Source organism: Nomia melanderi, chromosome 12 (genome assembly GCF_051020985.1).
Source record: "Nomia melanderi isolate GNS246 chromosome 12, iyNomMela1, whole genome shotgun sequence".
Classification (NCBI taxonomy): domain Eukaryota; kingdom Metazoa; phylum Arthropoda; class Insecta; order Hymenoptera; family Halictidae; genus Nomia; species Nomia melanderi.
Genome location: NC_135010.1, coordinates 2265361 through 2280955, shown reverse-complemented (window position 1 = coordinate 2280955; position 15595 = coordinate 2265361). Strand labels below are relative to the sequence as shown.

The following is a 15595-nucleotide window of genomic DNA, read 5'->3' as shown; positions in this document are numbered from 1 at the left end:
GTCAGGATCATATCCTATTTTGATGTTATGAATCAAACAACAACGTGCATTTGAAACTTATTGTTAGGTACATTTTTTATAGAAATCTCTATATTTAATCTACTAACCGAGAGTGACGAATTAACTCATCGACAACAAACAATTCTCACATTTCCTTAAATGATAATGTGGGGACTCTTATGAACCATATAACATTGACGTTTATCCTTGGAAAATATTCATGACATTAGTGTAATTTGTTTCAAGTTACGCCTTCGTGAATGTTCACGCGTGAAAAATCGTGTTTGAATAATATATTACACGCATATATTACTTCTGGAACAGTAACTAGGAGTATTATGAAACTTAGGGGAACATACTGAATTGTGGATCGCTGATTTTGATTTTTTATTAGTACAATGCAGATTTCGTAAAAATATTTAACATGTTTTTTTTACGTCGAATTCATTATTAAAAATAATAAATTCGTCAATTTATATAATTACTCTGCCTCTAATAGTTTTCGAGAAATTCATCGAAATAGATTCACAACCCCAACATTGAGGGCTGTTTTCACCTCTTTAATGTGGACGATTGCTGATATACAAAATATGTGTCAAATATTTTCATGAAAACTATATTATACTAAAATTTCACCGAAATCGGCGATTCACAATTCGATACGTTTCCTTTTTAGTTACTGATTGACGTTTGTAGCATTAATTTTTTCCATTACATCGATAAATACGAAATATTTTATATTGTTCGGGACATTTAATGATAAATGTCAACAGAAAATTAAGGACAAGACACTTCTGCCGTCCGAGATTTAGCCGAGGATTTTTACGTTAAATTGTAAAAACACTAGAATGCTGATAGAACTTTCCCTTAGGGCCCCAAACCTCCCCAACTTCGCAACATTTTCCCAGACCACTTTTTGTGCATTTTTCTACAGATATTTATTTAATTTCGAAGTGACAACAAAATACTTTCCTTATTTTGACTGACACTTATTTTTACTTAATTTTATCGTGAAAAATATGTTTTCGACCAAACAGTTTTGAATAAACACTGCACAAGGTACTTATGTATGTATAATAAATAAGAAATTTTTTTGTGCGAGTATTTAATATATTTTATATTAGGAAAATTTAAACTTTTATTAAATTGTATTCTACTATAGTTTAGTAGTTTAACAGAATAGAATTATATCCGGAAAAGTATTAACCATATTTTAAACATTTTCTTCTATCTACTAAATATGAAACAATATAATAATCATTTCAGTATAAAAATTCATGAAATGCAAATACTTTGATCAAAAGATATTACAATAATAAAATATTTCCTGACATCTAAGGAAGATTAGATCTTTGTTTTACTTGGTTATTTAATATTCTCCAAATAAACAAATATCCTAATAATATTTGACTAAAGTACACACAATTAGTTGACTTCTTTTACAATTCATGAAAACTATATTAAATTTTATGCGATTATATAAACTACTAAACATAATGAAAGAAACACTTTTTCGAATATAATAAAATTTAATTTATTGAAATGACAGAAAATAAATGTTTGTTTAATTCAAGTTTTTAAAAACTATTGCAAACAAGTCGTATCTGTTTAAAATTTCTCAATTTAATAAATACATTTTTATATCTAATCCAAGAAAGGTTTTCATTTCGGTATGTGTTTCATTATTACCATTGTTATTATTATTACACATTATCTTATCGAGCACTGTTTACCTACGGTAGTTGCTGATCGTTAATAAGGCAGCTGTAATCTGGTGCACGAGCTCATCAAATTTTCAAAAATCAGTTGCAACCGTTGCCAACTATACACGGACGCTTAGTTCTCGCTGAATGATCGACAGATTAAGTCATATGCATTCAAGCGGGCGGTTCTCTATCATAGCCGTTCGCCATTAGCCGACAGGTCGAAACTCGAGCAGGAAACGACTGTCAGGGAAAATTGGTAATCATAGACCACCGCGAGCAGCATTAAAGTTCGGGGATGGGCAAGTACAGTAGGATCTTCAAAGAGAGTGCACTTAGATAATGCCCGCCCGTAGGGGGTGGTACACCCCTTCACCCTTCTCCTTCTTCCGATATCGAGGGGGCTTTTGATGAAGGCCGCGAATTTGGTTGAGTAAAGGGTAATCCTATCACACGCTATGAGATCTTCATTGCCGTCGAAAGGGCACGTTACTGCTGCCCTTACATGGACATCGTACGATGCTGTTTCAATCTTCGGAGAAATGAAATCAAGTGGATCCTCCTAGTAAATGATCGTCTTATTCTAACCCTTTCGTACCGTATGATGGACATACAGCGAGTCACAAGAGTATTCGTACCTTCTGAACTACCGAATTTAAACGATTGATATTTAAATAGCTCACTTGCCAAATCGATTAACTCCACTTTGTGAATTTTGTAAGATTTGATTATTAAAGCGGTTCTTAATTTTTAATGATAAAAATAAAGTGCCTTACTATTGAATGTGATACCACGAAATAACAAAAATACTATTACCCATGCAAAATTTGCAATGATAATAAAAAATACTGCGGAGTCATACCATTTTGTATATTCTTATATTCTTTCTAATATTCATTAGATTAAAGCTACACCTGTAATAATCAAGTAAAATATATAAGGGAAATTTTGAAAATCATTGTTTAGCTATTACATCACTTTTCTCCACTTTCATGGAATTAATCAATTTGACATGTGAGCCATTTGTTTGTTTACAATGCAAATTTCAAAGTTTTTATTGCAAAATAACATGTCAATATAACAAAAACGTAATTTTACGTAAACCGGAAAAAATTAGTCTCGCAACAGTTTTCACGCCTATACAAGTTATACTAAAAATACAATTAATGTATTAATAACTAATATTTTTGCACTCGATTTATTTTCAGTGTTGTTGGGTGTAGACTTGTATTTATTTTTAAGGAAATGAATTACAGTAATTTACTGCGGTACAATTCAACATTTTATATTTATTTTATTTACTATTATTATAATAAGATTTACTTTTTATAATACTTTAACTGTAGTACCTCTGGAAGTACCACAAATAAAATATAATACTGTTTCCTATATTGTGTAAATTACATATGACGTAAAGGATGTAGAACAAGAAATAATGTATGAAATAGAGGTTTAAATGTAGTTATCTTTAACTTTTAATAAATTATTGATAAAACGATACTCAGATGACGCATAAAGTGATAGTTTAATAAATCATTGGGTTATAATTGAATCGGAGCAATGACTCTGAAATGTGGAAACATATGGGTATTATAAAATAAAGAATAGAATGTCTATTTTGTTTAAAATATAAGTATAGTTAAACAAATAATGTTTCACTTTCTGCAACCTAAAGTACATCTGATTGGTCCATTCAGAACCTCCACCAGCAGCAGTTAATTGAAGTATATTACAATATGTCACTTTACTAAATCGTTTATAATGTTTATATAGCGTACAATTGTAACAATGTAAATAAATATAGTATACAAATAAATGACGTTATAATTGGAATAAAATTGGATGTGGAGTCTACGTTGGAATACAATTAAACGGAATAAATAATATGTTCATAAAGCAATGTATAATTAATGAGATCAAAGATTGTTACTGTTTATATTGATTATATGTATTGCACGTTTACGGTGTTTTAACAAATGCATTATATCTGTACCTATTAAATGTTAGTTACTTTATTGTCGTTAGATGAGGTGCTAAACAGATTTTACATAAGAACAAAAATTTTGTTGTCTTCACAAAGTTATTCGAATCTGACAAAGCTTCCCAACACTTACAGGCAGCGACACGTAAAATAGAAAGGTGTGGTATTTAACATTAATGATAGTTGAATGAACGTTTACTACCTTCTACTATTTAAACTGTGTATAAAAGTATTTATTTGTTGACTCTTCAATCTGCAATACTAATCGACAAGCTCATTTAACGACTGTTGTCATGTTATAAGACTATATGCTTAACATAGTTTATAGTTTTGTATGATATTCGAATTATTTTTAATTAAAAGCTGTACTCATATCTTAAGAAAAATATAATTAAAGATTTTCGAGAAAATATGACATGCAATTCCGAAGAATGTTTATATTCTTTTTCTACGCACATTAAGTAGTTTAAATATCAACTAAACAACTAATTGTTATTGTTAATTAATAATTAAATTTTATGATAAATAGATAATAATCAGCAGTAAGTAATTATTAAATTGTAAATAAATATAAATGTCTGAATACTATAAAAAAAATGAATAACATATTCAATAGCCGAAGCATATTTAACTAGCAGTGTCTAAATTTTAAGTAAACAACCATTATTTTCAAAGACAGTATCTTTTTGTGTACACACTGGCTTATAAAATTCGCTAAAACGGCGATTCAATATACACGCAATTTTGATAAACAAAACACTCTCAATGAACACATAAGCTTACTTTAAAATTTTTTACAACCCATTAGAAATCAATTCGTGTCATAAACTTAGAAAACTAGTATATCTAGGTAATTATAATTTTTGTTACTAGATAATCACATGAAGCCAAATAAAACTGATCATTCCTAACAGGAACAAATAAACATTTATCAAGATTTTAGTTGAGTCACTGTCTACTACAAAATAAATTCATATAATAAAAGACATTAACCAATAATTAATCAACTAATTAATATTCATTAGTGTAATAATTATTCCATTACCTCCAAATAAACTTCAATGAAATGTTACCAATTTTATATGTCGTTATAATAAAAGTTATGATAACAAATAAATATGAAGTACATTATTATTATATCGTTATTAATTAAATACATGTGCACGCAAAAGCGGTAGGAACGTAGAAAATATTATAAGTAGTTAATAGATCGAAACGTTTTAACTTCTTCGTTAAAAAAGTATATATCTTTTGTATTATTATTAACGAAGGCGATTTAATTATACAAAAATACCTCAAGCTTCAGAAATCTTGGCCAGAAATGTCATCGCGGTGACTCGAAACCGAAAGAACATTTATTTAAGGCGAAGATCAACGACTTACGAGTAAGAATCCGGCGAAGATTACCACAGTGGTTTTCAAAGGAGGAACAAGTACGCTAGCCGGAGGACTTCTTAATGAGATTAGGTGTCCCGACGACAAACACTCCCTGGTTAGATTTACATTTTATACATTTTTAAGCGGTCTTACAGTAAAGTCTTCCTTACTCCTTGATCCTGAATTGCCTTAACGCTAGATCTACCGAACATTTAATACGATTGATGTGCAATCCCTACAAAAATTGTAACAACAGATTATTTTTAGTTTCTTTAGACATTCATTAATTCCTTCAGACATTAAGATATAATTGCGAAACAAAGAAACAATCATTTTGACTGGTACGGTAATTCTAGTGCTAAACTTACTTCAGTGTTATTACTCAATCAACATTTACGTTTTAAATAGATACCGATTATTTCAAAATCCCAAATCCAGACTACGCTGAGTAAATTTGTAATTTTACGAAATTGAAACAATAGATCTGCCGGAAAGTTCTGTCCGTTTTTGAATTAAAAGAAAATAATACGTTTTTAATAGATTTATTAATCTTTAAGTATGGTTTCAAAATTCATAGTATTTTATATAGAGTTATATAATAATTATATTAATTATATCGAGACAATTAATTATATAAAGTTAAATAATACAAGGCATATAAAATGCTGTAAATTTTGAAACCAGTGAAGTTTTCTTCAGATAGTTGATACTACTGTTATGTAGAGATATTTAAATAAGTAAAAATAAAATAAATAAATACAATAAATTTGTTTACTAATTGCATACAAACGAGAATATTTAATATTAATCAGTAATTTTCAGACTTCCATATTTAACATTAAAACTACCGAACAGTTAAATTGAGTTTTTGAAATTTCTCTATAGAAATTCTAAGGACATCTATTAAAACTTTAATTGATTTACAATTTAATTTACGTATTGCTAAATCAATTTCTTTCATCATTTTTCAGAGATACGTCTTTTATCTTTTTAGCAATTGCAAAATGAAAAAATCAGGAATGGGTCATTTTGTCCTGTCTGGTAATTTTAGTGTTAAAGGTTAAGTTCATGTTCATACTTACAGGTTAATATTTACTGAATAATATAATTTCCATTTTTACATTTTTTGTAGAATGACTCATCTTTGGAAACTTGAGATGACATTATGAGGCAGGATTTTCTAGTGGACTTAATGTAGATTTCGACATGTCACTATTATTCCTAGTAATTTTCAATTAAAAAATGTTTCATTTGTTTAGATTGGCAACAGAGTATGCAATATGAACGTTCGTCAATGGAAATTGTATATAAAATTGAATGAGCCAGTAAAATGTTTTGTCGGACTTTTTTTATTGCGAACGAATAAACTGTGTTATCGCGTTATAAACGTTTAATGCCGAACTACAGTTGATCTATCAATATTCAATACTGCGCTAAGCTTTTCCGTCGGAATTTGTTGATTTTCATGAACTAAATTCTGCACAATGTCTTCGTCAATAACAAAAAGCCATCCAAAGGATGGATTATCGCACAGATTAAAATCAATACGTTTAAATTCAGTGAATCAGTTTTTACAGTTTAGATTCGATATAATAGGCTTTTTATACACGTCACAAATGTTTCTTTAGAGAGTTTTTAATGTTTATTGCTCTACAAAATTCAAATATGTTTATCAAGTAATTAATACTTGTTGTCTATTATATTTGAGAACAATACAATTCGTGTAATGGAGCCAGTAATTATTATTTATTAACAAGATTCCATTGTATTGCGTTGCCAATAATGTGATATAATATTTCAATAAATGTTACTATAGTTTTTACAAAACGTGATGCTATACTTACTGTGTGATCATTGATCGAAATATTTAAACTGATTTAAGAACTGTTTGAGTATTAACTTCCTACAGTACAAAGAGTTTTCGAATATTTAACTCAAAAAATTGAATCAATAGTTTATTTAACCTTTTGCGTTCGAAGCTTTTTCTCGCTGATATTACCAGCAATTCAAAGCAGTTTTAATAAAAAGAGTATATTATCATATAAATATATGATACGCATATGAAAAGTCATAGATGTATTTTACTGTTTTCTATCGATTATACATAGAAATGTTATAATATATTTAACGACAAAATTTTACAATGTGTAGTGAGAAATTTTAAATGGTTCTGTTCCGGAGCCCTCGAGTTCAAAGGGTTTATATATTACATTCACATATAATTATGCTCAATCCATATTTTAATATGAAATTAGCCGTTTCGTCTTTGAGGTAAACGAGCGGCAACCGACAAACAACAACAATAATGGGCAACGTATGACTTGAAATGTAATGTCCCCGAATGTGTGTGTGAGAGAGCGAGAGTGCAATTAGAAGAAAGAAGAGAGAGTAAGTGTAACAACCCCGAGTGCGTGCATGAGAGAATGTGTGTGTGTGTATGGCTCCTATATAAACGACATAGGTCGCAGGTTAGGGAGGGAATTAGCGAAGTAACAGCAAACATTATCAAGCGTATCAGTGTCTTTTCTGTTTTCGGCGTTCTGCACTTCATCATTTTGTAATTTTCATTATATTGCGAATAAAGCATTAATTATTTCCTATAAATATGTTGATTTTATGTAACTATTTATTAAGGGAGTTTTCTAAGTCAGAAAATGAAGAAAATCGATATTATAATTATATAATATTTACATGTAATGTGGCATAAAACTTTAAATTTGTTAGTTACATTGAAGAAAATGAAAATCCACAAGAAACTTACCTCATCCAAAGGACAACCAGCAGAAACCAAAAGCGCATGGCTGTGGAGCAATAGCAGTCTTAACAACTTATTTCTAACTTCCGCTGCTGGACTAGGAGGTGGCGGTCTCGATCTGTACACCTGAATCTTCAATGTTGCGACAGAAGTCAGTTCGGCCAAAATATCGCCGACTGTTAATAATGGGCCATCCGCGACCTTTTCCATTGGCAGTGGTTTCCAGTTTCGTATTACGATACTTCCTCTGGCACTTGGTATCAGGTCGCTTGAATAGCCCAAACGTACCAATGCCTCACCAACTAAATCCTGTGAAAAATAAGAAAAGGATCATTAACTAAAAAATGCAAACAATGTTCGTTTTCAAAAAATGTTTGCCTCATTATGGACTGCAGATAATTCAATTACAGTTTACATCATTTAGAAAGAAAACATTTTAACACACTAAAACTACCGGACAGATCAAACCTTATGAAGGTGTTTTTGCGAGAGATTTTCAATTAAATTTGTGTATTTGTACAGAGACAAGACTAAGGGACCCTTCGAATCTCAAGAAACGTATTATTCTAATTTTTATAAAAAATTGGAAATAAGTTACTCTAATTGTTCGGTAGTTTTAGTGTTAAAGTAAATATATGAGCCTTTTTCTTTGAAAGTTGTATAAGCCCATTTAAATGAAAAGAAAAAACTGTTAAAAATATAAAAAGATAATATAAAATCGGAATTGTTATAACCATTAATTTGATTTTCTTGGAAAATGATTTTACGCAATATTTAAAATAAACGATTCATATGTTTCGCAGCGTTAAGAGTTCCCGGTGAATAAGTTTCCAACCAAGTAGTTACGATCAAGCAAAATTATCAAATTTGGTAATTTTGTACCATTTATATACGAGTATATAATTTATTTTAATGCCATAAATCAAATTAAATACTTTTTCAAAAATACCAAATAAATTAAGCATGTCACATCACATTTATAGTTAATAATTATTGAATCTTATTCTTCTTTTCTCAACTTGATTTGTTGCTTGGTGATAAATTGATCAAATGATAAATTATTTAAATAATGAAGAGATACATTTCTTAATTTTTAGAATATATCATGAAAAATAGACAAATTGAGTATCTATTTATTTTGATGTATATTGCCTCTTTTTTATGTCAATTACAATGTGGTAAAATGACAGCTGACAAAGAGTGAATAATTAATAGTAACTACTTTAACCCTTCTTCCCAAATGGTACACATAGGTACCACAAACATTTTGAATTACTGAAAACCTAAAAAATTCCTAGATAAAGGAAAATTGTACTACATTGGGATCTTCACTTATAACTAACAGCTTAAGTGCTAATCAGCTGTCAGTATACGTGTGTTGATTGATTAGTGCACAGCTGTATGTCTTTTACAGAAAATTCATATTAACACTTAACGAACTAGTGGCTTCTTATCTATCTTTCTCCAGTCCCCCGAATGTTTAAAAAAATGACATAAACCTGTATGCATATATTTAAATTATTGCTAATTTATTAAATTAGTATCGCTATTAATACAATTTTGAGAAAATATTTATTTTTATGTTTACTATTTGTTACTGGTACGGGGTTTTGGAAAACATTAAGTTAGAATGAGAATATGTAAATCTACGTGACCCGTTCGTTAAGTGTTAAAAGAATATATTCAGGGACGAACCGGTTAATTTTCATATCTATGAGTAATAGCTATCATTAAAATGAATACAGTGTTTTAAAAGTTGATCGCTTATTTATAAAGAAATCAAATTGATTTACTTGGAAAGGCATGGCCACAGGGATGATCACGTACGAGTCCGTTTCTACTTGAGGTCTCCGCCAGTTCTCACGTGAGTTGCTCACATGACTCTCCACGATGTTGTGAATCGTTTCGACCACACAATGCACTGGAATATTCTTCCCTGCAACCAAAATTGTGTATTCCAATTATATCCGTTAGTTATTTAATGTTTCACTAACATGTTCAATACGTTTTTAACTCTAGGTTTACGGACATTAATTTGTCTACTTTATTGTATTGTCCCCAGAAAAATTAATGTTCGTTCATTTAGATCTTGGGAATTAGAGGCTTCAAAATAGACAATTAACACATCATCTACTGGCAATTATTAAACAGTTTATTCAAGATTAATAATCAATGTTTAAGAACTTCTTAATCAAAGTTTTAATAACAATAGTAATTACAATCCTGGATTAGAAAGTCGTATTGACTAAAATAATTTAATTATTATTTAAGTACTATTAGTCAATGAAAATTATTATACCGTTTTCTAAATATAAAACTATGATTTTATGAAAAGCCTATTAACACTAGAATCACCATAACAGTCAAAATGACTGGTTCTGGTTTTCTTGTTTCGCAATGGCTGATACCTTAAAAGCATTGAATATTCGCAATGATTTTAAAAATAAACAATTTTATTTGAATACTATAATGAATGTCTGAAGAAACTGAAAATAATCTATTGTTACAATTTTTATACGGATTACATATCAATCGTATTGAATGCTCGGTAGTTCTAGTGTTAATAACTTTCTGATGAATAACGTGTTAAGTCACATATTTACATCTTTCGATTAATCAAAATCGACATAAACATTTAGTAAGTAATATTTATAAAATTCAATACGTGTCAAATTGACTCGTTCCGTAAAATTAGTATTGATAAAGGAATTTTTATATTAACACTTGAAATTCATCGTTTTTAAATACCACTTTTATAGCCGATGTTTTAGAATGATATAGTTCGAATTGATTAATAGGTATATCGTATAAATGAAATAAAATATTTTAATCTCTGGACAGAAAGTAAATGTGAAGTAGGCATACACGTACATGTAAATATATGCTAATATTATAATTATTAACTAATAATATAGTATCAACATGGAAATTAACTGTTTAACAGTTGTAATTGTATCTATTTAAATTCATGATTTCTCGTCCAACTTCTCTACTCATGACTCGTTTAAAGCGACAATTACATATGTTAAATTTCAATAGTCCCATTATAATCAGATATGATAATAAAAATAGACTTAGATAGGACAGTTATGAAAGTATTTGTACAATTTATATTTTATAACTATTTATTTTGTATACATATATGGAAAAAGTAAATATTGTTTATCTATAATTTGTTTGTACTATTTTTTATTTCTCTGTATTTTATGATTCCTTATAATACTGAAAAATGATCTTTAGATTTCAAATTACCTGTTTCTATAAAAAAAAATGAATGAAATGAAAAAGGAAAGAACTGGATTTAGACATACTACACGAACAGTGATTCAATTACAGGACATATAGTGCTACGTCTATGAAAATAGAACTGCACAGATTTCAGAAATGCCACTACCAGAAAAAAACAGTATATCTTGAAAACATCTCCATGAATCATAAATATCATCACTTCAAGGATCTGATTTTATGAAATAAGTTCTCATGAACTGTAGAATGCATGTAATTATTGAAAGAATAAATATAATTATTATACTACAGATTTTATTCATTAATTCATTTATAATATTTGTAAAAAGTTATTGACTTTTTCTAGACTACTTTATAAAAGTTTATGTTTACATAAAAATCCGCAGTTTAATTATTATGAACGATTATAAATATCTACTGTTTGGCGGCAAGGATTTTATAAAACAAGAACACATTACAGCTAAAAAATATGATAGATAAACGAATGTAACAGTACGTCCAGTCAAATAGTACTTTAAAGCACTTTCATTAAAATATCAAATAGTATATGTTTGAATTTTTTTTTAATTTAACTTCAGTTACTATTACGTACCATTCAGTTAGATTTTAAAGTAATCTATGGCTCTATGCTTTTTGTTTTTCTTATACGATTTGCTCATATATACTTTCGATTGTACACAGTGGATGAAATATAATGTACTGAGATACTACTATACAAAAACCATTTCTTTCACTTTCATGCCGAATGAAATATTTTCCAAGAGGAATGCTAGAAGGATATGGCTACAATCACATCGTATAATAAAGGTACAGTGTGTTACTGACGTGAACCCAGTCGGCCTGTGGCTCAAAAGTGAAGAGGGGTAAGGGGATTCGGCCGCACGCTCCACCTCAACTCGTGGCTCGGTCAGTAACAACAACATGCCTAAACTAATTCCGCCATTACGTTTCACTTAAATCACTTATCTCTAAATGTACTTATTGTGAAAAGTGAACTTAATTCTTCGTCATAACTATTTAATTGCGTGAAAGATGCTTCAAGCAAAGGACATTCAATTCAACTGGAGATATCAAAAGAAAAAAAAATTAATAAACCATTACACTAGAAAAACAATTTAAAAACTGCTTTCTCCTGCCAGCAATCGCTGCGAAAAAATGTATTGCACACTAAATAATCGGTTTCTCATTCATAGTTGAAGACTTCAAGGACAATGTCAATGTAAAGTATTATCTCTGATACTGTGTACAATGTTTTTATTTCTTTTAATTAGTTAACTATTATTTTTGTTATACTCTTTAGGATTGAAGTACGTATATAATGAAATATATAATTTAATAGTGAAATCTAGAAAAAATATTGGGAAATATAAACTATCAACAAAGTAGGGTAACATCTGTAATGGAGAAAGAAGAATTTGAAGGAATTGAAAGAAACTGGAAATTAAACGTCGTCGCTGAAAGGTTAAAAGAATTTGATACCTATTGTGGTTTCACAGAAAATAACTTGTACACAATATTTCAAGTACCCTACAGTTGTATAAACATAGTATCATGCGAATAGAATAGTAATAATAATAGTAATTATATATTTGAATAAGTATACTACAGTTAAATGATTTCAAACAATATTACATTAATCCTTAACGATTCAAAGTATTTGAAAGCTTATCGCTTGGTATAGAATATAAGGTAATTCCTAGTGAGATAGCCCAATCTCATTAAGATTGTCAAATATCTATATTTTCAAATATTTTTAGTGGTATACTGAGTCTTGTAGGCAGGCCTATTTAACATGTTAAGCGCCACGAGAATCTTAGCAAAATCGTAGCGAAGGTAAATAGCAACAATTATTAATTATTTGGCATCAGAATATTTACATTACACTATTGGTAACTTATTTATGTTATTAAATACTTTTAGTCGACAGCAGTCATTTTGCATATTGTAATTCTATTCAAGCAATTCAGAAGCGTCGGTCTTCATAAATATATTTTGTTTTGTCAAGCATTAATCATGTTTATAATGTAATAGTTCTTAACTAAAGAATGCGCCATTTCTCTCCAACTTATCCTACAGATGAAAAACGAAAATGAATTAACTAAAAGGCATCGACTTACCATCTAACGTTAAATGAGAATGTAATGACAATAACAACGATGGAAATAATAAAATGATCTTCTGTCGGAATATACGTAGCATTCAATGTTATAAGTAAAACTACCATGCGACATGTTCGAATCTTTTTAGATTTCTGTATGATCCTATTCACCCCAGAATTTCGACGAATAGAAATAAATAAATACGAATAAATTTATAAAAAATAATTTTCATTCTCCGTTTTATCTATAGGGTTTTCCTTCTTAAATCTGAACTGATCCGATTCGCTCGGTCTGCGCTACTACAGCATTGGTCCCCTAACCAGTTAACTGTGTTTGACGAGTACACAGGTCACCTTAAAAAACTCAAAATGGTATTAATTCTTTTAACGATGAATCATTTATTTTCTTAGAGAAACATAATTCTTCTTTATTTTGCTTTAGTTCTTCGTTAAAATATATTACAGGTGTATTTGCCCTTCGTTCAACAAATATACACGTTATTGTATAATTTAGTTGCGTGCACAATGAAAGACTTCTAAAACTAAATTCCACAGTTAACAGGTTAAAGATTAATAATTATTATGCGTATTATTTGAACAATTATTGGACTATTCAAAATAAAGATGGTAAAATATAAGAATGGCATACATCAAATTATAATGATACAAGATCAATAAAGCAGAAGCAAAGGAAACAGAACGCGACACCGACTCATATCCTAACGCCGCACGAAGAATCAAGCCAGTTCCGGCTTTGTAGATTCGACTGACAATGGCCGCGCGCTTTCGCATTTCAGGATTTGAATTCGAGGGTCCAGATGATTCGTGAGGCTGAAGATCGTTGAGAGAAGTCTAACTCCCGCGCTAAGCATATGCAGATCCACTCGTCTATCCCGAGACAATAAGAGCTGGGCGATGGCACAATAGCTGCGATCCTTGTGTAACCCTGACTTAAGTCCCGGAGTCTATCCCACTCCAGGTCATAATCCCAGACTTCTGCGAAACCGAGGAAATGGAGAACGAGAGGAAGCAAGGAAAGAAGAAGAAGGAGGGTAAACTTGCTTTCACCGATTCTATTCGGTATACAAGGTAATACTTATTACCCGAAAACCTCGGTCTCTCCTGCCGGAAAACAAAACGTTATCTGTTTCGTCGAACCACTCGGCGACCTACGAATCCGGTGGTTACTTCGAGAATGCGTCACTAAACGGCTTAAACCGTGCCTCTTTACCCAATACGTTGAAATTAAAATGTCTCCACCTTTGTGGTAAATTCAGATCAGCTATACAATGAGACTTAACCCCCTGCCTTATGATTTCTTTCACATGTACTTGATAGAAGTAATTTAACATCAAAACTACCGAGGAGTTAGATCGACTTTTTGAAACCCTTCTACAAACACTTGCAGAGTGCATCTGTTGAGACTTTCATCGATTTAAGATTCAGTTTGGGTATCGTTAAATTAACGTTTTTAATCATTTCTGAGAGAAACAGCTGCCATCTTTTTGATAATTACAAAAAGAAAATATAAGGAATTGGTCATTTTAACCCATCTGGTAGTTTTAGTGTTAATGTTAATAATTTATTAGAAAAAGAAACTTTAATTAAGAAAAGTAAATAACATTTAGATTTGTTAAATTTAGTTTAAAATTTTAAGTACGAGTTTGATACTATATCGTAGGGCAAGGGGTTAAACGAATATTTTATTAAATTTTGAAAAGAAGAACAATTACTATAAGACATATTAAGAAATTTTCTTCTGTCATACTTAAATTAGCAAAATGAATGAAAATGGTTATTATCAATAATCGAATATGCTTTCATTCAATTTAATGAATTTATAAGGTTATCTTCTTTCATTTCAGTTACATCCAATTCCCTTGCCGTTGAATAATAATCATTATGTGCAGAAAATTTGACTTACAGCTTTTTCTTAATTCTTCCTCTCAAGAAATATTCAGAGAAATGTATTATAAAAATTAATTAAATTTTAAAAATGAATTGTGTAAATAAACACAATAACGACGAAAAACCTACATTAAATACAGCATCCTCAGAGAAATTGTTTAGTAAAACAAATTTAAACTTGTTCATAGTACCTCCACTTGTGGTTATTGTTAACTAAGTCTATAAGCATTTACAACTGTGGATATATAAAGTCTTTTTGTTAGTAGAGATTGTTACTAATTACTATTCCTTAGTAATATCATTAACAGAAACCAAAATCAAATTATCAACTGAGCTTTAGATGAAACAACTTTTTTTATAAAATTTAATATAACATATATCAGAGTTTTTATTTGAAATAAAAACATTCTTAAGTATCAAATTATATTTCTTTAAAAATACATAGCTTTAAAGTAATCACACATCGATGCCTTACTACTTGCACAATCACTATTCTCTTAATTCAGATCACGGTAAAGACACAACAA

General features: G+C 29.7%; 1 protein-coding gene across 1 annotated transcript in view; it reads right to left on the bottom strand.

Moving 5' to 3' along the window:
- dve (SATB1_N and homeodomain domain-containing protein dve) overlaps positions 1-15595 on the bottom strand; it is a 121822-nt gene that overhangs the window by 18390 nt on the left and 87837 nt on the right. The window contains exons 3-4 of the mRNA XM_031974968.2: positions 9610-9752; positions 7823-8125 (exon numbers count right to left, since the gene is read on the bottom strand). Of these exons, the coding sequence (XP_031830828.1) occupies positions 7823-8125; positions 9610-9752 (446 nt within the window). The remainder of the gene's footprint in view (positions 1-7822; positions 8126-9609; positions 9753-15595) is intronic.